At 38.1% G+C, this 22,077-nt stretch overlaps 1 protein-coding gene across 14 annotated transcripts in view; it reads right to left on the minus strand.

Moving 5' to 3' along the window:
• Positions 1-1,032: 1,032 nt before the first annotated feature.
• The window catches only part of rbfox1 (RNA binding fox-1 homolog 1), a 1,151,227-nt gene continuing 1,130,182 nt past the window's right edge, over positions 1,033-22,077 (minus strand). For 11 of the 14 annotated variants that reach the window (XM_052021433.1, XM_052021437.1, XM_052021440.1 and 8 more), the window contains 2 exons: positions 3,079-3,154; positions 1,033-2,704 (listed from right to left, as the gene is read on the minus strand). In XM_052021433.1, the coding sequence (XP_051877393.1) occupies positions 2,656-2,704; positions 3,079-3,154 (125 nt within the window). In that variant the 3' untranslated portion in view covers positions 1,033-2,655. Of the gene's footprint in view, positions 2,783-3,078; positions 3,155-22,077 lie in introns of all 14 variants that reach the window. The other 3 variants (XM_052021432.1, XM_052021438.1, XM_052021434.1) reach the window with 2 other exon arrangements.

Consider the following 22,077-nt stretch of genomic DNA (forward strand, 5'->3'; position numbering starts at 1 on the left):
CAATCCCAGCCACTGTCTGTAAGGAGTTTGTACATTCTCCCCATGTCTGCATGGGTTTCCTCTGGATGCTCCGGTTTCCTCCCACATTCCAAAGATGTACGGGTTAGGAAGTTGTGGGCATACTATGTTGGTGCTGGAAGCGTGGCAACACTTCCAGGCTGCCCCCAGAACACTCGACGCAAAAGATGCATTTCACTGTGTGTTTTGATGTACATGTGACTAATAAATAATAAATAAATAATAAATAATAATCTTGTATCTTGTCTAAAGAGTGGGGGTAGCAGGAGGTGGGTGTGGGAGGACGTGCAACCAGAGGCCTAATTAGAACTTCTGCTGGTGATCAGCAAAGGTGTGAGGGTTGAGATGGGGGTTGTGGAACAGAGGGATTTCTGAAGAGAATTTTAAAAAAAGAGAACTTACCATTGCTGGAATAGGACATACACCAGGAAGCCAACTTCAATAGTGTTGTACCCTCTGCAGATTTATTATGAAAATTTGGCTGTTCCAGGCATAACCTCTTCAAGTCAGTCACTTCACAGATCAACATGACTTAATATCAAAGGATCTTCAACCTGAAACATTAACTCCGTTTCCCTTTCCACAGATGATGCCTGACCTACTGAGTAATTCCAGCATTTTCTGTTATACACCTTGGATCTTAATTTCCCAAGAACTTTGCAAGTGGAATATTGTCATCCCACAGCTTACTTGCAAATTGCATCACTAGGGCAAGGGTGTTGAGCAACAAGTAGTGCTCTGTGGAATTTCCAGAGGCTGAATTTGACACAAAAATAGTCACAATGGTGTTCCATTGTCATTTTTGATTGTATGGGTTGGGAAAAAAAGTGAATGTGTGATTGCATTTCCAGGCTAGAAAGTTTTGATTTCTCTCCTACATTGAAACAAGTGGTAAAAAAAATTTACATGCACTCCAGTTAATAGGAACCAATCATAAATTAAATAACATTTGATGATATCCCATAATTGGAAAAAAAACGAAGCGACAGTAGCAATATTTCCAATATTGTGAAATTTTATTGATGGTTATTGTTCAACTGATCATACTGCATGCACATACGATGACAAAGAGAAAGCCTGGCCACAACACTTTCCAGCAGGTTTTTAATCGCATAGGTATATCACAGCTTGTGGATTGATATTTACTAAGGTGTACGCCAGGAAGCGCACACAGTACACATGAGGAGTATAACTAAGAGTTGCAGCAAAAAGGCAGAGGAAAAAGTTTTTAAGCTGCATTATTACAAAAAACAAGGAGATCTGTGACAAACACCCCAACTTAGGTACTGTTCAACAGGACAAAGTGAACGGATTCTAGCATCTGCACAGACAAGCTGCAATTTTTCAAGGACGCTCAAGTAAGCTGACCCGACAACTTGCTCACATTGCACTTTTAACACTGAAACGGCCCAGAGGCGGAATTGACTTTCGAATTTTTTGTGATTTATTCAAAGCATTGTACGTAGAATGCTTCTTTTATTGTGAATGCTTTTTATTCAGTCTAGTCCAAAAATAAAAGGCCTCCTCAGAAAATAACGTAACAAAATAACGCGAGCTGTCAAGCGATGAAAAATTGCCGTTTGTTTACACAAAACAGTCATGTCTCAAAAGTACCAAGCCGACGAAAATACCATGATTATCTACACTTAATGATTGCAATACTTGTAAAATGCTTATATAAATCTGAATATGATTATCATGTATTCCATAAAAATGATACAGCTTACAGTTGATCTACTATGCTAATTCTAAAACATCATAGGCTGTGTAATCTATAACTGAGCATTTCCACTGCACTATTTGAAATTTATTTATACACTTTACTGGTACAAAGAATCTAGTTTATTACTTTCCTTCTGAAAAAAGAAAAATATAAACAATGCTTTATTACCATTTTTTGAATGTTTTCTCTCCCATAATACAAAAGTCAGCAATGATATCAATAATTTATATACCGGAAGTAATATAAAAAGAATGTTCATTGATGGCCTAACTAGCAGATTTACTTAAATAGACCTATCTATGGTTGAACTGCTGAATACTGCCTGGTGGAGTATCTTGGAATTGAATGGATGCCCTTACTGAAACCTTATGTACAAGTGCTGAGAAACATCCAAAAACATAACCTTTGGCTTGAACAAATAGTGAATAATTTAAGACAATTGATAGCAAAGATACTTGGTGCAGTGGTGCCCTCTTTCAAATCTAGTTTATGCAGATTAACACCCTTTCCCTTAACCCTCCCTCCTTCTTAAAGCAAACAAAATTGAAATGAAGAAAAATGACCAATTTAGTCACTTACATTCCTACAAAACAGGTGAGAATCCCAATGATTATTATTCTGCATCTTCACATATAAGTGTCTCAGTGATTGTGGCTTTCATAGTTCTTACATCTCAAAGACTTCATCACCATAAGAAAAGCAGTTGCTTTAGCCAATAATCAAATATGTAACTTTCAGAAATCAAAACCCACTTATTAAAATACACAGAACAAAATATCTGAGGTATAAGATTAAAAAAATGTAGTATTTTTCCTCTTTTTAGAGTTGCTATAATGGTGCACTACTGCATGTATTGCAATACCCAGGCCTTGGAAAAGCTTCTTTTTTTCCCCAGCAGAAGATTTAATGGTATGTCATTTAGTATGGAGCAAAACGGCTGTATCCCCCTCGGTATATACTAGCCTGCAATGAAGAAAGAACGAGACCGACATCATCAGCAAGGCTCCTAGTCTTGGCATCAGTCAAGGGTGCAAAAGCATTCTGAAACAAAGTGATGGATTTAATTATCAAAATGACTAATTATTCCATTAAGCCAAACGTTCAGCTAGGTGATGCTCACAAAATTAGAAATATAATAACTTACATGCACTACATTGCCAAGAAATTAAGACATTCATCAAGTTTACTGGAAGGATTAATGTGGCATTTTAGCTGCTGTTAGCACCAGAGACAAATTCAATTAAGTTAAACTGAGGATATGCTAGTGGAGATGAAAAAAAAACACATGCAGGAGTGAAGCAAAATGAAAGAAAACTACTGAATTAAGTGAAGCTTACCACGGCACCAACGCCGTAGGTGGCTGCTGGAGCAAGTGTGTGGTGGTAGGGGTCTGCAGCATAAACTCTTCCGTAACTGTAATTAAAAGGAGGTAGGATCAGTTAGAAATAGATCTGGTAAAGAAAGGAGATGCAACAAAGCTACAGTATACTACAGGAATTGCTTGTTAGAGTTTGACACAAAGTGCAGTGTGATGCATACTGGTAAAATAATGCAAACAGAAAATACAAAATGTAGTAAATCAAAAAGCAGAGCACATCTAAAGTATTACATCTCACTTATATAAACAAACATTCTCATCATGTGATATCACATAATTGTGAGATTTTCACCACAACCTAGCTATCAGCAACACCTTGTCAAATTTGGAAACATCACAATGGAGACCATATATAAGAAAAACAGGCAGGAGACAATGAATTATGTTATAATAATATGATTGATGTATATTTCTCCTTGGTCTTGGGCAGCATTAAGAAATCACCAAAATTATACTTTCATGGTTTGTCCTGATAATGACAGCTGCTTGTAGAATAATATCTAAACATGCTACCAGAACTTACAATTGAATATATAGTAGCTTTAAGCATTACTCTAAATTTGGTAAAAATACACTGCATTGTGATTTAAATATTTCATTTTTTTTCCTATTACTATTGCATGTTCTCTAAATGTATCATTCTGCAGGCCAGTAACGATAAGGGATAGCAGACAATTTAGCATCCTTTCCTTTCTATTCTTGAACGTACACAAGGCAAATTAGTTTTTCTTTCCAACTTAGCTTCCCTTCCTTTGTGAAAATTCCTCCCAGGTACAACTCAGCTATGATTAAAAAGTCTTAATGTATGGAATGGCAGTGGAGAACCTGCTTGCTATTGGTTTTGGCTGAGTACTATAAATGTAGTCAATTTCCAAGGCCTCCAGGCCAACCAGAGGACAGAGCAATCCAAACCATTAAAATCAGCTGCATTTTTCTTCCACCAACCCTGCTGTTTCCACGGGTAATGGGAAACTTTGCAATCAAGGTGATAACATCCCTGATGAATTTGATGAATGCACTTAAGTTAGCCAATATAAATAAACTAGAATTAATTAACAGGGGTGGATGTTCCAACAACAGCCACAACTTACATTCATTTCATATTTTCAGAAAACTAATAATATTCAATTATTACTGGCAACCTGTGCTTTACATCAAAAGCAAGTATCCTTTTGGTTCTTATGGATTTTTAGACATACCTGACAGCAACCTAACATTATTGCCAAATCATTTTTACTCTGTAAATAAGGGTCCTGCACCTTTTCCAGGATCCTTGTGCAAAATGTGCATATATTGTAACATTTTACTTGTTATATACTAGCTTAAGCTATAGTCCTTAAATGGATTGCTGAAGACTGCTGAACAACTGGTAGCCAAATCTTTAATTTTTCTTTCCTTCCTCTGGAATCAAGAGCCTGGAAATTGGACTGATTAGTGCAAGTTTTATTGGCACTAATTGCGTAAAAATTGCTTTTGCTTGAAGGAGGTCCTGATAATGATCATTTCTGAGTGAAATATTGACCTGAGCAAAAATTGGATTGCATGCTTGATCCTCACCAATACATCCGATATTTTCCCAACCTCTGCTGCAACGTAGTTAAGTCACTATTCTCACAAACCCATATCAGATCCTAACTTGCAATCTCAGCGGTGCAACCTATCACTACAGCAAAACAGTCTCAGACTGACCAGATGAACATTGTGCTAGTTTGTCACTTCTCCTGCTGTTTGAAAGGGTCCTTATAGAGGGTCCTGATGAGATAGCACCTGGGATATCATGTATAGGTCCAATCTCCCTATCAAAGGAAGAATATATTTGCAATAAAGGGAACTCAATGAAGGTTCACTGCATTGATTCCAAAGATAGCGAGTTTACACTTTGAAGAGAGATTAAGTAAACTGGGCCTCCGCTCTCTTGAGTTGCAGAGAAATAGAGATGAGCTAATTGAACCACACAAAATTCTCACAAGGCTTGACAGAGTGGATTCAAGGATGATGTTTCCCTTATTGGGCTATCTAGAACTGTCTCAAAATAAGGAGTTGGCTATTTATGACTGAAGAGAGAAGAACCTTCACCTAGAATGTAGTGAATCTTTTGAATTCTCTCCCTGAAAGAAATGTGGATGGTCAGTACTTCAGTCTATTCAAGACACAGATTTAAGTTTGTTAAAGGAAACAAGTGGTGTAGTTAAATAATGTTGATGTAAAACAAAATCTGCTGAGATCTTATTGGATGGTAGACCAGGAACGAGGGATCATAATGCTTCAATTTATTGTGTTCTTATATTATTTTGAATCTGCTGGCATTGGCAGATGAGCAATGAGTGCTTCAGTCCAGCACTGTTGGACATGTCATCATGGTCATGACTAGCCACCAGAATGGGTCAGGGAACTCAAACCAGAAGGCAAAGATATCCTCATCAGTGAAAAGCCTATACTCGGATTGTCATCAGTGACATTACACCATTCCTCAACCTCTCTGATCAACAACGTATATATACAGTATATGTAGGCTCAGGTTTTCAAGGATTAACACTGAGATGTGTGAAGTGCCATGGGAAGATCACTGGCTACGTCCTCCAGCCCATTCTGCTCTCATGTTGGAATACAAGGTAACATTGGCTCTCAGCTTCCTTACCACAGGATCTTTTTAAGTGTTCCCAGCAGATCCCTGCCTTGTGACCCAGACCCCATATTCACAAAGAAATGATTTCATCTCCTTTGTTTTCAGTGAGGGCAAAGTGGAATCTTGGGCACTGTGATTTGCTGGTATTACTGGCTTCCTGTGAGTGTTGGCAGACATTGGCTACATATATATATACCTATTAGAATTCCCACTAGTAACATGGACTTTTCCATCAAGAAGAAAGAATTCCACTCCCTCAATGTGCAGAAAATTGTGGATCAGAAAGATTTCCTCATTATTAATGCCACATTTCAGGGAAGCACATGAGACCTTAACTCTGAGGGTGTCTGCACTGCCAGACAGTGGTTACCAGGAGGGACGGATCCTCAGGTACAGAGGCTCTCTCCTACTTCTATTCTCCTCACACCAATTCACACTCCTACCACAGTAGACACAAGAGCCAAGCAAGTACATGAATTGTTGTGGAAAACAGCACGGGTCTTCTAAATATGAGATTCCGTTGCTTGCATTGGTTCAGGACGCCCTGCAATAATGAGACTTCATTGCAGTGCACTGTGTCCTGCACAACCTAGACAGCTGAAGGCACCAGGTGAGGCCAGAGGAAGAGCAACATAAGGACTCAGAGTCTGATACGAGGTAGAATCTGGTGAGCACCAGGAGCAAGACAGGGAGGAAGATAAAGGCAGCTATTGGGCTCAGTCTCAGCTTAACATTCAAAGCCTCATCACCCAGGTATGCTGAGGAGGCAGGAATTGCCCCCTCAGAATATAAGGGACCCCTTGAATGAGTGGCACTTCTCAAACCTTGAAAGACTTCTAGAGCTAGCCCCTGTCGGGTTCTTATGTTGGGCAAAAAGTAAAATGCTGGAAGAACTCAATAGATGAGGCAACATCTGTGGAGAGAAATGGACAGTCAATGTTATGGCTCAAGACCCTGGTCCAGATGAAGGCTCTCAACCCATAATGTCGACTGTCCATTTCCCTCCACAGATGCTGCCTGACCCGCTGAGTTCCTCCATTGTTTTTTTTTGCTCCAGATTCCAGCATCTGCAGTTTCTTGTGTCTCTCTTCTTATGTTGGTCATCTTGAGTCTCCTGATCTCTCCTGGCATACTGAGTCTCCCTCGTGGCAATTACCTCATAGTTACCTCACACTGAACCAAAGCAGCCATAGTATGCAGCAGGAAATGTCATAATTTTGTATGGAGGACCCGAATTTAACCCACTGATGGTTTAGTGCACTAAAGAATGGTGAAACCCAATTTCAAGGCAAACTGTGTTTCACCTAATCCAGAAGCTACTGGAGGCCTCTGCTCATCAACCCTCCATTTTCCTCCATATCTGCTGCCAAGACTGAGCCAAGGACTTCTGCCATTGAGACAGCAGACCCAAGTTTAATCCTTTGCTTTGAATGTTGACCATCATTTCGCCTCTCCTCTTCAAACATTGACATTTTTAGGTGAGTCTTGGATCTCCAGCTTACAGTGAGCCTTCTATTTTGGGCCTGAAAACAAGTTTATATCAAATTCTGTTTAAATTGGCCATTATTCACAGGAGTATCTAATCCCCTCAATATGCAAGTAAAATCTCTCACTTGCTCAGTAACCTGCAAGATGCTCTGATATATCTTTTAGTAGTTAAATTGTGATGAATCGGTGTCGGTACAGACATCCTCTCAGTTAGAAAAACTCTGTCCTCAGGCGCTTAAACACCAGAAGAAAATAACTTACAAAATAGGTGAGTGACAAACCATACACAACACATTGCAACATATAAGAACTAAAGGACAGTGGAACTGTGAGATCTTTTTTTTCTGTAATATCTTTTTTTCAAAAAGAGACTGGCAGTTACTGGATTTTAGGATGACATGATGGAACTAAGAAAAGGGAACTGATGTAAAGGTCAGGTGTCACCAAGATGAGATCTGCTATAGGTCACATAAAATCAGATTGTGAAATGACATTTGTTGGAATCATCTTGAAATATTTTATTACCTTTAATTCAGATCATCATAAACCATTTCAGTAAGTTCTTAGTCTATTTTTACATTACAATCCAAGGCAGTAAAGAAAAATAAAACCCAATAAACATTATTGATCAAAAGTGCTAATTCCTTTAACTTGAAAGAGAAAAAAAACCTCTAGATTCTTTATTTTTATAATGCCTTTGTGCAAAGCAGTGAAATGTGTGTGTTCGGGAATTAAACAAAATAGTTTATTACTATATCCAAAGTACTAATTGAATACAACATTTCTATACAGTTAGTTATTTACATTCATTTAAATGCAAAAGCTTAGCACTGAGACTTTTACGACTCAAAAACAAAATACAGGAGATTGAAGAAATCTAAAATAAAAACAAAATGTTGAAAACCTTTAGCAGGTCAGCAGCATCTGTGAACGAAGAAAAAGATTTAAAGCTTCAGCTCAATAACTTGTCACCTGACGAACATTCATTGACCTGAAACATTAAATCTGTTTCTCCCCACAGATGCTACCTGACGTGCAGAGTATTTCCAGTAGTTTCTGTGTGATTTTTTTTCAGCTTTTGAATTTAGTAAGATATATACACGTTTTGTATGTTACTACAGGACCAAATTTCCTCAGGAAATTGCAAAAGAGGGAAATTCTTGCCCAACCTAACCACAGTGACACCAATGCCAGTCCAGAAGCAGTGCAGGGATCAGACAAGGTCTTCCTTCCCTGTGAAGCAAGACAGCGTCTTGTATTGTAGCCAATGCTCTTCGGGGATTGATAACCTCTCTCAACTAATGGTTGGGAAGTTTACACAAACCTCATTGTGAACTGTACCAGTTAGCAGCTGGCATGAATTCACTGAAGTCAAAGGAGAAATTTACTTGGGAAGCTGGTCACATTCCCATACATTCCCTCCGGTCTTGGGAATTAACCAGAAGAAACAATAAAATGGTTCAATGCACTACTTGATTCAATGCACTCAGATAAGGCTGGTTTGCTCATTAGCTGGCTTGATTGGGGTCAGAATACCTGCTGGATAAACTGAGGGAAAGTACTTTCCGGTAAGTTTTGATGAAAATGCAGCCAGATCAGATGTCACCCTTGCCTTTTACAGGCAGAAGACATCAAAAATATCCCTATTCAACACTTAGAAAAGATGGTCCATGGCACTGGAAAATCAAAACTAGAAGAGAATTGATATATATATATATATGTACAAGCAAACAGTTTAGTACTTTATTTGTGCTACCTAGTCCCATGAAAAACATTTGCACAGGCCAGCTAATGCTAATTGTTGCTGAAAGTTTGAATAAAGAAATTCAATATTTCATCCTTCAACTCAGTGGGTGAGTACAGTGTGTGCTATCAGGTCACAGCAGATCAGAAAGGCCATCATTTTAATACAAATCCCTGAGGTGGCTTTTATAATGCTTCAGCACTAGAACGGGAGAATAAAAACTCCTAGAAATCCTGCTTATCATTCTTTTCAAATATTTCTCTCCAAAGTGCATGAGAACAGGTTGGGTTTCAATACTTAGATCAATCAAAGCTGATAATTGCACCTCAACTTGATGAGCAAGTATTTGAGTGATATACTGGATAGCCACATTCCAGGCTATCAAAACTCCACTGAAAGTCTCCTCAGGAAAGGCAAGAAGGAAGTTGGGAGGAGGAATATATGAACTTAATGATCAATATGCAATGAGTTAAGATTCAGTCAATAATGATCAAAATGAATAATATCCAAAAATTCAATAATCTGATTTTCTAAATTGGACAATATAACTGAATGTCCTATAATGCAGAAAGCAAGCATTATATTTTCATGCATGAGCTTTATTCATCCCATTGTGAAATCTAGACAAGTATACACCTGATTCAAGTAGAAATCTCCTTCAACCATTGAAATTCTCTGGAACACTTTACATTGCATGCAGTGTTGACCAAAACATGCATCTTAGTAAACTGCTTTGCAATTTATCAAGATCTTGTATTAGCATGTTGTGCTTTGTTAAATATGAAATTTTCAGTAGTGCCTTATTCTTTGTTCATATTTTCAAGAAGATTTATATTATCATAGTAAAGAAACTCATGGTTAAAAAGGTTAAGTGGAGCTGGGTACCTATTTTTGTTCTCTTTAATGAAGGAAAGAGAACATATGTTCATTTAGCATCTTTCATGACCCCAGCACATTTTAAAGCACTTAAAAGACAACTGAGCATTTTTGAAGTGTAGTCTTTGTTGCAATGCATCAATCCTGTACCACTTACTTACTGGCTGAGAGGGAGGGTAGACAAGCAACTAGTTAACCAGCTAGTTCAGTCCAGGTTGGCTGCTAGAAAATTGGAATATTAATCTCATGGTTTGAAATTCTTCAAAATTCAAGGATTCAGCCAAATGCTTTTTATGTTATACACCTTGTATACAGACAGTTTTGGGATTTACAGCGTGTAACAATGTGCCAACTTTTTACAACTTGTTCAACTTACTTCGAAGTGAAGCAGTGAAATGTGCTTTAAAAAGTAGACAAGGGCACAATGCCCAGCTATCCACAGTGCCAATGTGCTTTCTTTTGATTAAAAAGACTTAATCATTAGTCAGAAGAACGGGTCACAGAACAGCAACACATTGCACTTGAAACTTGTTGTATCAGCAATATTGTACAGCATTTTGTGGAAGGATACTGCACAAAAATACATGACAATGCATTAAATATTAATCTTCATTAGTGTGGTGTTTCTCTGGAATGTTTTCTAGTGCTGCTGAACAAACTACAGAAGAGCTCTAAAGAAAAGCATGTATTATTGACTATTTAAAAATTACATCTGGAATATATAACTGAATTAACTGGCTCCCCATCAGTTAAAAATGACTCTTCATCAATGGAGTGAATATTCAACCCTTCTGCCCTGTGGAAATTGGACAATAAGGATGTGAAGGTGGATTGTGTCCAATGCCATTTTGCTGCTGAGTATTAAGTCCATGACTATTGCCAGACGAGAACAGTCAATCTATGAAGATATCTAAGTCGGAGTGCAATGGTGTCAATAGGGTTCAATGCTGTTTTTAGTTTGGACTGAGAGCAGTGTACACCATTCCAATGACACTCAGCCAGCGGTTGGGACAAAGTCGACCCAGAAAGTCAGTACCCCATACCCAGCCTGCAGACCCAGATTAAATCACTGGCACTCTGGTTCCATCTGTTGGTTTATGACTCAACCTTCCTTCAACTCAAGAAATGATGGATCATCCAGAGGGCTTGATTTCTGGCAGCAGCTCTGTGACCAGACATAATTAAATACAACATAGAACAGTACAGTACAGGAACAGGCCCTTCTGCCCATAATGTTGTGCTGAACTAATTAAACCAGTAGTTAAATGGCTAACTAAATTAATCCCTTCTGCCTACACAATATCCATATCCTTCCATTCTCTGCACATTCATGTGCCGATCTAAGAGCCTCTTAAATGCCTTTATCATTTTTGCATCCACTACCACCCCGGCAGTGCATTCCAGGCACCTACCACACTACGTGTCATAAACTTGCCCTGCATTTCTCCTTTGAACTTCGCCTTAAATGCATGCCCTCTAGTATAAGACATTTTGACCCCGAGAAAAAGATGTGGGCTGTATCTGTGCCCCTCACAATTTTATAATCTTCTATAAACTTCTAATTGTTCTTGTGGATCTCATTCTGGGATAAAGTCCACCTTCTTTTTCTTTGAGGAATTAAAAAGTTTTCCTCTCTATTAAAGTTAAAACACTGGTTTGTCAACCATCATTCCACAATATATTTGTTCAGGAACAGCTACTTTCCGAAAACCATCAGGTTCTTGAACCAACCTGCACAACCCTCATCCTACCTCAGCAAAAGAACACTAAAGACCACCTCTTGCACTACCATGGACTTGTCTCTGATTGTTTAGCACAGTCTTTTTTCTTCACTGTCATGTATAATTTATGCATAATTTATGTTCTCTGTGTTGTCAGAACCCTACGTGCCTGTGATGCTGCTGCAAGCAAGTTTTTCATTGTACCTGTACTTCATTGTACTTGTGCACATGACAATAAACTCGACTTGATTTGTCATGATGGCCTTTCAGTCTTTGCAGAGTATAAGCCATTTTGAACAATGATATTTTAACATAAAAACATGTTAAAGTAGTATTGTAAAATCTCCCCTACTTTGCTACAGAAGTCATAACTTGACTTTAGCTTAACAGGAGAGATTAAAGTATGGATTAAATTCAAATTTTGAAATTGTTAACTCAGTTTCTGCAGAAGTCTTTCAATGCCTTATGCCACAATAAAACTAGAGAAGGTGACTACTATAGCACATGCCGCCGAGAATATGATGGGTCAAAAAAATCTTGCTCTATATATTCTAATCCCTTGAAAGAACAATAGATTAATGTTCCTGTGTAAGAAATAGCTTATAAATCTTAATATCTACATTTATCATGCAACCTAAAATAATTCATATTCCTGCCCAATAAACTTATACCAGAATCACACAACTCAAACATAGATAAAAACTGAGCTGACCTAACATATAAATGGAATGCTTATATGTAATGGATATAATCCATTCTTCATTACACTAAAACATACTTCATTAGTATAACAATCATAGCTTTATGTTTGCTCCTAACCAGAGCCCAGAATAAACCTGCCCTAACCAGAATCTAGTTCAAATCGTGCCAATAAGAAAGTAAGTTTACAAAAAAATACAATGTTCACAACTCCATGTATTTGATATGAAGTCTCAACACTCTAATTATTAGACATTGAAAGTTATCGTCCAAAAATATGGAAGTTGAATAATTCAGAGCAATTCAGCAGCAAAGGAACAGAATTAAAAACAGTCATAAAATAATTACAGTTTTATGACAGATAGAGACCAAAGAGTTCCACAAAGAGTAATTTGTGGAATAGTAACCAACAAGTAACAGGAGGAGGAAATCTGATTGGTTAATTTGCACTGGTGGCTGAACAACATTAACGGTCTATTGAATCTTAAGTTAAAGATTTCACTTAACAATTTCAAATGTTCTGAGTTGGATGGAATAATTTATAACTCTCCAAATAATTTCTTTAACCTGAGCAAAAGTGGGATCAAAATTGGCTTCCTATTTCTCTGTAGTGCCACATGATTGTATTCTAGTATACACTTTTAGCTCTGTAGTTATGTTATGACAGGGATTATTGATATTATGAATGGGGCATATGAAATAGCTTTGGCAATTCCAACTGGATATTTAGTTACAGTTAGAAACAGAGCAGTAAGTAATTTCAAATCTATCAATTACTAATTTCTCTCAACTTGATGCAGTTTCCAGCCATAATGCTGTAATATCGGGTATGGGAAAATTAAATCCTGTGAGAGAGTGTAGTGTTAACTTTCTGGAATTTGACATCAGTTTGACAATAAAGCTTCGAAATCAAGAGGTAAAATGGGCAATTATATATAGCATCTAACAGTCGACACTTTGGATCACTCCAATGACCCTAGTTGGGCTTTGGGACTGGATTGACATCCAGTCCAACACTTGACAGAGAGCTTCTAATATTCCAGCTCCCTTGGAAATAACCATCAAAAGAATCAGAATCAGGCTTATTACCACTGACACATGTTGTGAAATTTGTTGTTTTGCGGCAGCAGTACAGTGCAAGGTTACTGTTAATCATTTTAGTCTAAAACATAAATTTGTTGCAGTTACAGAGTATCACATAAGGTATTAAAAGTTCAAATGTATTTTCTCCATTCAGAAATCATCCTCTGCATTGTAAATCTTGTAGAATTTTACGGTCAGTAACATTTGACCAAGCATTTGCATTAACCTGGAATTGTAAGCATGAGTCAGACAAGTTGTCAAATAAATAATGGCCATGAAGCAAAGAAAGTTGCCATTTTTTTATTGGAGAAAATTGAAGAATTAACACATGTTGTAAAACAGAAGAGAAGGGTCTGAACTTTGTGCACATTGCTTCACATTCTTTGGGATAATCAAAGGATTTTTTTTATTTTAGTAAGATTGCCATCAAGAAATAGACCATCTACAGAGGAAAAGGATCCTCTCTGAAACATACTCTGAAGCGGGGGAAGATTACTTTGGTGAGCAGTGTCAGATGTCATAACTGGAGAAACCCTGACACAGAAAGTTTGATGACCTCTCCTGAGTGATAAAGGCCATTCCCCATCAAATGCACCACTCAGACCACCCTCCCACACCACCACCCTCTCTCCACCAAAACTGACCTATCAAAAGTCACCAATATCTCTATAACAAGATGTATATTTGACATGTGTGTGCTCCACTGCACCCTTACAACTTAACATTGCAGCATATACTATAGTTTGCACATACTGCCAGCTATTCAACAAATACAGACATATCACTCGGATAGATTGCACAAACTTTCACTGAAGCTCCTTCCTTCCTGTTGTAGGAGAAGGGACATACAGTCAGAGACAGCAACAAGTAACTGGCAAATGCAAATGTAGCATATTATCACATCATGTTATCTCCACCAGCACCATCCACCCCCCCCCCCCCCCCCCCTACCCAGGAGAAGATGGTACTTGTGGATACTGGAGTAGATGGCAATGTGGAAACCATTGAAGATGAAGAATTTTCGAACCTATTCCTTCCTCCCACTTCACATCTCTTCTTCATCCAGCATTTACATTCTCTGCAGATAGCAGTCATCCCTCAATCTTTGGTTTGTCACTGTGACTCAAACAGAGGTGGCATAGTGGACTGCTGCAGAATGAAATCATCATCATGAGTGCTAGGACACTGGATCCTGACCAAACAGTGGGTTGCAAGTGGTCACACACCAGCTGGAGAGTGAGGGGGGTGAAATCTCTTCCAGCTGTGGCCCTTCCCTCCATTGGCATAAAATAGATATTTCCCTTCAAAGCTCCTGCTGCATGGGGAAGTCTGCAATCTTCACAGAGTTGAATGTTTGTCCCATTGTCTGTTCTCAGGCAAAAGTGAATACATACAATGAGGTCTCTTGGAATAGAATGCATCAATGGGCACAGTAATTCGATAATGGTCATCAGTTGGGAGATGCCGGAAGTATCTTTAGCTGTGATGGAGTGGCCAATGCATTTTATTGGCAACCTTTGACAACCACTGTTAGATAGTCTTTGCCTACCCTGATACCCTTGAGTTGGACCATTGTTCTCTGAAGGTGACTATTGTCATCTGCTGAAAGCCATTTGATCTTCTGAGTGTGATTCTCTGTATCTGATTAATAGAAGCTGGAGCATTGAACAATTTACATATGCAGCACATATTAATGTTGCAACCTCCAATGTCCAATGCAAGTGCCACTATAAATGTGTGTGTATATGCACTGCCTATGACATTGGAACCGATTTGGCAGCCATGACATTCAAAAACCAAGTGCTGCCAAATTCTGTAGACATGGAATGAGCACTTGGTTAAAATATATCTCTCCTGCATAACACTTCTCTCCAAACATGATCGAAGGCTTTACCCTAGCTTTGTCCTCTGCTGGATCTTCTTCCTTTTAGGCAGTCCTCAGGATTGACAGTGACCTGCTTCCACTCTAGTTTTGTGGGTTCTGAGGTGCTGATGGGGCCAATATGGGAGCTGTAGACTCCTCCACAGATACTGCTGCTGGTGGCTGACAAAGTGGATGAGTGGATTTTGAGGTGGTGTGCTGCTTTTGTCACATACACAAGGTCTCTGTGTGCTCCAAATGTGAGTCCATACGAGGTTCTCATTATCATCCTGAATGCACCTTCTCAAGTAGTCATGGACTAGGTATTCTCAAGAATCAGTGGGGGTGTTGCATTTCTTTAAGGAAGCTTTGAGCACATCTTTGAATCTTCTCTTTTTCCACATGGTAATCTCTTCTCGTGACTGAGCTCAGAATTAAGTGCTTGTTTTAGTAGTCTGGTGTTGGGCATGTGAATGAAGCTAACAAATCCAACCACATTTAACTCAATATTCAGGATACTGGCCTGAGAGAAGATACCAACATTTATTCAATTGTATCTAACCTGGAAGCAATTCCTGCTCTTGTTGCAGAATATAAAGCATCGTTCATTCCCTCACTCATTTCCCTCGTAAAATCCATTCAAAAATGTAAAGAGATTTTCTTTTAATAAATCTTACTTGCACAACAATAATATAAGCTTCCCCAAAACAGTTAAGACATAAAACTAGAAATGGAGGAGGTTTATTTCATTAGTGATCATAAAATTAGCCAATCAGAAAATTTATTGGCCAGTTTTAAAGTTCATCAACCAGCCCATTAAATAGAATGATATTTTGACACAACACCTTTTCCACCAGATTATCAGCCAAAACAAAGTATATCTCGCTACATAAAATCTATATTAATAATCAGTGAACTGGCAAGCAGCAAAAGTGATCCCTGATTAAATTAATAATGGATTGCATTCTTGTGAAAGGTTTGGCATTTACATTGAGAAAATGACACAATGAGAGTAACTTAGCCATCATTATATCTATTTACAACGGGACATTTAATGCACAATGACACAACTCTATATCTAGATCCAATCATGTTTTTATAAATAATTAAACTCCAGCAAGATAGCATTGTGTTTACAAATTCATGACTTTTGTACAGACACATGAAGTTATTGGGACATTTTAAAGCCCTTTTATTAAAAGTTGTACTCCTTAAGCCATAGAAATTATACGATTTGTTTACAGTTGCCACTGTGAAACCGTGGCCTTATCAGGTAACCGACCATCAATTTCTCCACTGAACAAAACCAATGGTAAAACTGGAATTAGTAACTGAGTGAAAACAAAATGCCCTCATAAAATTAACATGCAGAAAACTTTTTCAAAGAATCTATATCTTCTTCATCTCTGTAGAAGTAGAAATTTAAACATTGATCTCACACATTGTCTAAATAAACTGTTTCCTTCACCGAATTCCTGTGATCTGACTGGCAACAAAACTTACAAGTCAAAACATAAGGAACAATCGTGTTTCCAAGTCTGGATTTGTCCCCAGTGCTCCTTAAAAGTGTTAAGTATCAGAAATGTTACCAAAGTAAAACCAATTCAGCTACCTTCCAGAATGCTGATAAATTTAAACTTTTACCATCAAGGTATTCTTGTCATGATAATGGCTGAATATCGAGCAGAATGATACTTCCTGACTAACAATGGATTGGTTCGTTAAACTGAGTTCCTGGATGTACAACAAACAAAAAATCGAAGTCTAAGTTGCATCAATCAAATGGTTACGGATGTGATTCTTGCATTAGAAAATGAAGCATCAAGGCAAACTTTGCTAATGTGCAAGAAACTGCAACCAGGATTCATCCCCTGCGCACATGGGAATAGATACCTCCAAGGGAGTGTTGTGATGAGTTTAGTTCAAAGTCATCTGAAGAGAACTGTACAATTGAGGTATATCTGAAGTTAAAGGATAGCTTGCAAGAAACTGTGGACAGGAATGTTTGACTGTACAGATGGAAATAGTGAGTTGTGGTCAGAGTCAGAGTTAGATGGATGTACATGTGAAAGGGTGAAAGCTGTGTTTCAGTACAAAGGTTGTGTTAATGCATGGAATTTTGTAGGACTTCATATATTCTTGTAACATCCCATGTTATATTATTTGTAGTTCTTGTTTTTATAGTATTTTACTTGTAGTGTTTGTTCAGACTGAATGAAATTTCAAAAGAATTCTGGGTTGTGCTGCTCCGTAAGCCTTGATTAGTTTTCAGCTAGGTTCAGGCTGAATTCAAACTATGGATATAAGACACATCTACCTGCATCCCTGATATACCAAAACTCTGAAAGCTTACCCTGACACATTTGTAAGGAACCCACAACTTTGCCAGAAGACCTCCCCTACTTAATCTTTTATTCCCTCCTCCAACTAGTTACCATTATCCAACTGTTGGCCAGTGACATCCAAGTGAGATGGTGCTGCCAAAGTCTGTGAGGTCTCCAACAGCATTTACTCAAGGAGTAACGATCTGCTCCCACCAGCTTCATAGTCAAGGGGGTCAAAGTAGAGAGAAATGTTAATGTGACAAAATAGAAAGCTCTATATCTGGATGCTCATAACACACAGCAAAGTAAATGAATTAATGGCACAAATAAAAGTAAATGGGTAGGACTTAATTACCATTACAGAAATATGACCAAAGATGGGAATTAAATATTCTAGGATATTCAATATTTAGGAAGAGCAGACTAAAAGGAAAAGGGGTAGTTTAGTTCTATTCATGAGTGCACGAGAAATCATCTCAGCTTGATTAATCACGATGTAGAATTGGAATCAATTTGGGTCAAGCTAAGAACTAGCAAAGGGCAGAAAACATTGCTGGGGATTATTTATAAGCCACCTTATAGAGAATGTAATATTGGGCATGGCATAAATCAGGAAATTAGAAGCACTTGTAACAGGATAACAAAGCAATCATGGGAGGCTTTTACCTACATGTAGATTAGACTTGTTCAACATGATGGAAGGTGGAATGTACACAAGGTGTTTTTGCAGGTCAATATGTTGAGGAACAACTGGTGAAAGATTATTTTGGATTCTGTTTTGGAAAACACAAATGGGTGTATTAAATATTCTGTTATCAATGGGCTTTTTGGAAGAATGATAATAATGTGAAGAATTTTACAATGAGTTTGAAAATGGGTTGTTCAATGGGAAACTTGGGTTTTAAATCTAGAGAAATGTAACTGTGGAGGTATTGGAGAAGACTTAGTTGTGACTGAATTAGAGAATACATTGAGAGGTATGGCAGTGGACCAGCAATGGATAGGATTTAAAGGAATAATGCTTGAGTTGCAAAAATAGTATTACTTTAAGGCACAAAGACCCAAAGGAAAAGTGTTTCATCTGTGGCTGAAAGATAAATTTAAAATAATATTGTTAAATGAAGAGGTTTATAAAGATGCCAAAAATAGCAGTTGGTCTCAGGATTGAGAGCATTTTAGGAGTCATCAAATGAGAACCATGAAATTGATAAATAAAAGCAAGATAGAATATGAGTGTAGGCTAGTGAGAAATATAAACATGGACTGTAAGAGCTTTTATAGTTATGTAGGAAGGAAAGGATTGGATAGGGCAAATGTGGGTCCCTTATAGACAGAGATGGGACAATTTATAATGGGAGATATGGAAATGGCAGAGGAATTAATAATTACTTCGTGTTTGTCTTGACTGAAGAGGACACACAAAACATGTCAGATAGAAAAGGGTCTAATGAGAATGACGAATGAAAAGAGCCAAGTGTTAGTCAAAATGTAGTACCCAAGAGGCTGGTGACGTTGAAAGCTAGATTTGATGATCCACATCCCAGAGTTTTACAAGAGTTAGCTTTGGAGATAATGACAGTTCTCGTTATCACCTTCCAAATTTCTATAGACTCTGAGGAATGGAGGGTAACAAACATGATCCCATTATTTAAGAAACAAGGGAAAAAGAGAATAGGGAATGATAAGGGACAAAGATAGGGCAGATAGTAAGAATCTTTTCCCCATGGCAGAGGTATCTAAAATTGGTGGACATAGGTTTAGAGTAAGGGGTAAGAGGTCTAGAGGGGATCTGATGGAGAATTAGTTCAACCAGAGGGTGGTTGGAATCTGGAGTACACTGCCTGAATGAAGGGTGGAGGCTGATACTGTCACAACATTTCAGAAGTATCTGGATGAGCACTTGAATCACTAATGCATAGAAACTACAGACAAAGTGCTAGTAAATGGGGTTAGTATAGGGAGGCATTTAACTGTCAGCATGGATGTGGTGGACATTTCTGTGCTGCATGACTCCAAGACTCCGTGACTTTATGGACATGTTAGCCTAATGTTAGTGGTAAGGAAAATGCTGGAATCATTGCAAACATCATGGAAATAGTAATAGGATTGAGAAGTCAATGTGGATTTATGAAAGGAAAGTTGACTGGGAGTTCCTGTAGGATATGACTATCAGAATAGATAAGGGGAAACCAGTGGATGTGAAGTATTTGGATTTCTGGAGGGCTTTTGATATGGTTGCACACAGGAAGTTTCCTGTGACTAATGGGGCAGCTATTCATGGTCGATTTCAATGATTTAGCCGAGGGGATGAAGTGTCAAATGTCCCAGCTTTCTGATAATATTAAACCAAGTTGGATTGTATGCACAGAAAAAGATGTCAAGAGGCTTCAAAAGGATAAGAAAAACCTGAATGAGTGAGTGAGAACCTAGAAAATGGATTATATCATCTGTGAGCTGATCCACTTTGGTGCACATAACAGGAATGGGACTATATTATCAGAGAAGAGATCTCATGGAAAATTCATAAAGACTTGATGGACTAGATGTGGAGAGAACATTTGCCCTTGCTGAGGTGGCTATGATCAGGGGGCATAGTTTCAGAATAAAGGGTAATGTGTTTAGGACTAAGATGAGGATAAGGTTCTTCACTGAGGTTGGAGAACCTTTGGAATTCTCCAATCTGGGGAACTGTGGAGATTCTATCATTGCATTTATTCAAAAGATTTCGGGAGTTTAAGGGAATCAAGGGATATGGGGACAGTGCAGGAAAATGGCATAGAGTTAGAAGATCAGTCTTTTGAAGACTCAAATATCTGTATGACCTACTCCTGCTCCTATCTTTTATTTCTATTTTTTTTCTTCCCGGTGAGAATAAAAAGCAAGCCTCCAGGTTGTATGAAAAGAAAGTGCAAAGCTTAGGGAACAACCAGAGCTAGAAATTCATCAATGTTAAACACAAGTTAGCTCTCTCTGAAACTTCCATGATATACCTCACCAAGGATGGTGTAAGGCTCTGGGATTCCTTTATGTATGAATCCCAAAGCAATTCAGCACAAAGGCCTTTCCCCACAATCTCTCACCTTTGTGGAGGGTCGAGATTGAACAATGAGTGTTGAACATCAGATTGTGAACAGGATGCCAGGGGTGATTGAGATAATCGGTGGGGATAACCAAGGATATAAGGAAAGCTTGGGGTACAAGACTGGTATAGGACTAGGAGATAATTGAACTTGGCGTGGAGTCAGGAGAGAGATTGACGGGAGCCATGAAGACAACAGCTGAGTAGTGGATGAAAGATAAAGAAGGAACCCACCTTCAGGAACATTAAGCTGATGGACTCCCAGGAAGAGCCCAGGTGGGGATACACCCTTAAAGTAACACTATAGTAGACTCAACTTGCGACTTGCTTCAGTGTTTGAGTCTTATGAATTTGTAAACTTTAAGTGGGTGATAGAATTTACATAAGAATTGACATCAATCACATGTCACTGTGCACACCTAACACCTTTACTACGTGCACCATTAACCATTTGCAGAAGCATCCACAAAGTAGCTGATTATATTTGATGCTCAGCTTTCAGATAAAATTCACTCGTGCTGCATACAAATGTTGAGCCATACAAGGGAATTTCTAAGCCTCAGTACAAATTTCAGCTGGACACCAAGAGAAAGCCAACTGTAAACTAGCAATATATAGGTGGTGATTCAAGCTGCTTTCGCAAGTCTTGTGATGAGAGGTAATATTTTTAGTTAGGTTTAAAGAAATGACTTGTAACTCGTGTACTGGTGAAGTTTGTCCATCATTTGTGGCCTCTATTCTTTATGTAACTTTTGAATTGTAGTGGAAATTAAAGTACTAAATATTCCTGAAAATGATTTCCCATTGAAAATCTTGTGGAAGTTTTGTGTAGGAGAAGCTAATTCAGTAACTGACAGAACATTTACTGACCAATGGAAAGAGTGTTTATTCTTCTATTCACTCACTAGATGAGGACAGCATTTACCATTCTTGAACTGAGTGGATTGTGATGCAAGTTCAAAAAGGCAAATAAGAATTCTACAATATTGCTTTGAGGTTGGAACCATAACAGATAAGGATTGCAGATTTCCTTTCCTATAGGGCATTAGTAATCCAGGTAGGATTTTATGACATTTTGATAGTTTCATTGTCACCATTGCTGATATAAGTTTTATATTTCAGTTATACGCTGAGAATGAAAAGACTTTAGTAAATTTAGGTCAGTTTATGCACTGGGTGCATTTGTTTCCACAAAGTTTCACTGTGAAGCCTTCCTTGCTGCTTATCACTACAGATGATATTTCTATCCACTCATGCCAATTTGCACATTCTGCCTGTTCCATGACAATTTGATGGACTGAATCATTTCGGCTAACAATTTGGATATTGTTCTAATTCAGTCTAAACTACAACTTAGTCCTAATTCTGTATCCATATCGTCCCAATTGCCATCTTACGTTGAATAAATTATTTCATTGCAGTTTAATTCTCGATCTATTTGATACTCTATTTTAACA

Source organism: Pristis pectinata, chromosome 8 (genome assembly GCF_009764475.1).
Source record: "Pristis pectinata isolate sPriPec2 chromosome 8, sPriPec2.1.pri, whole genome shotgun sequence".
NCBI classification, from domain to species: domain Eukaryota; kingdom Metazoa; phylum Chordata; class Chondrichthyes; order Rhinopristiformes; family Pristidae; genus Pristis; species Pristis pectinata.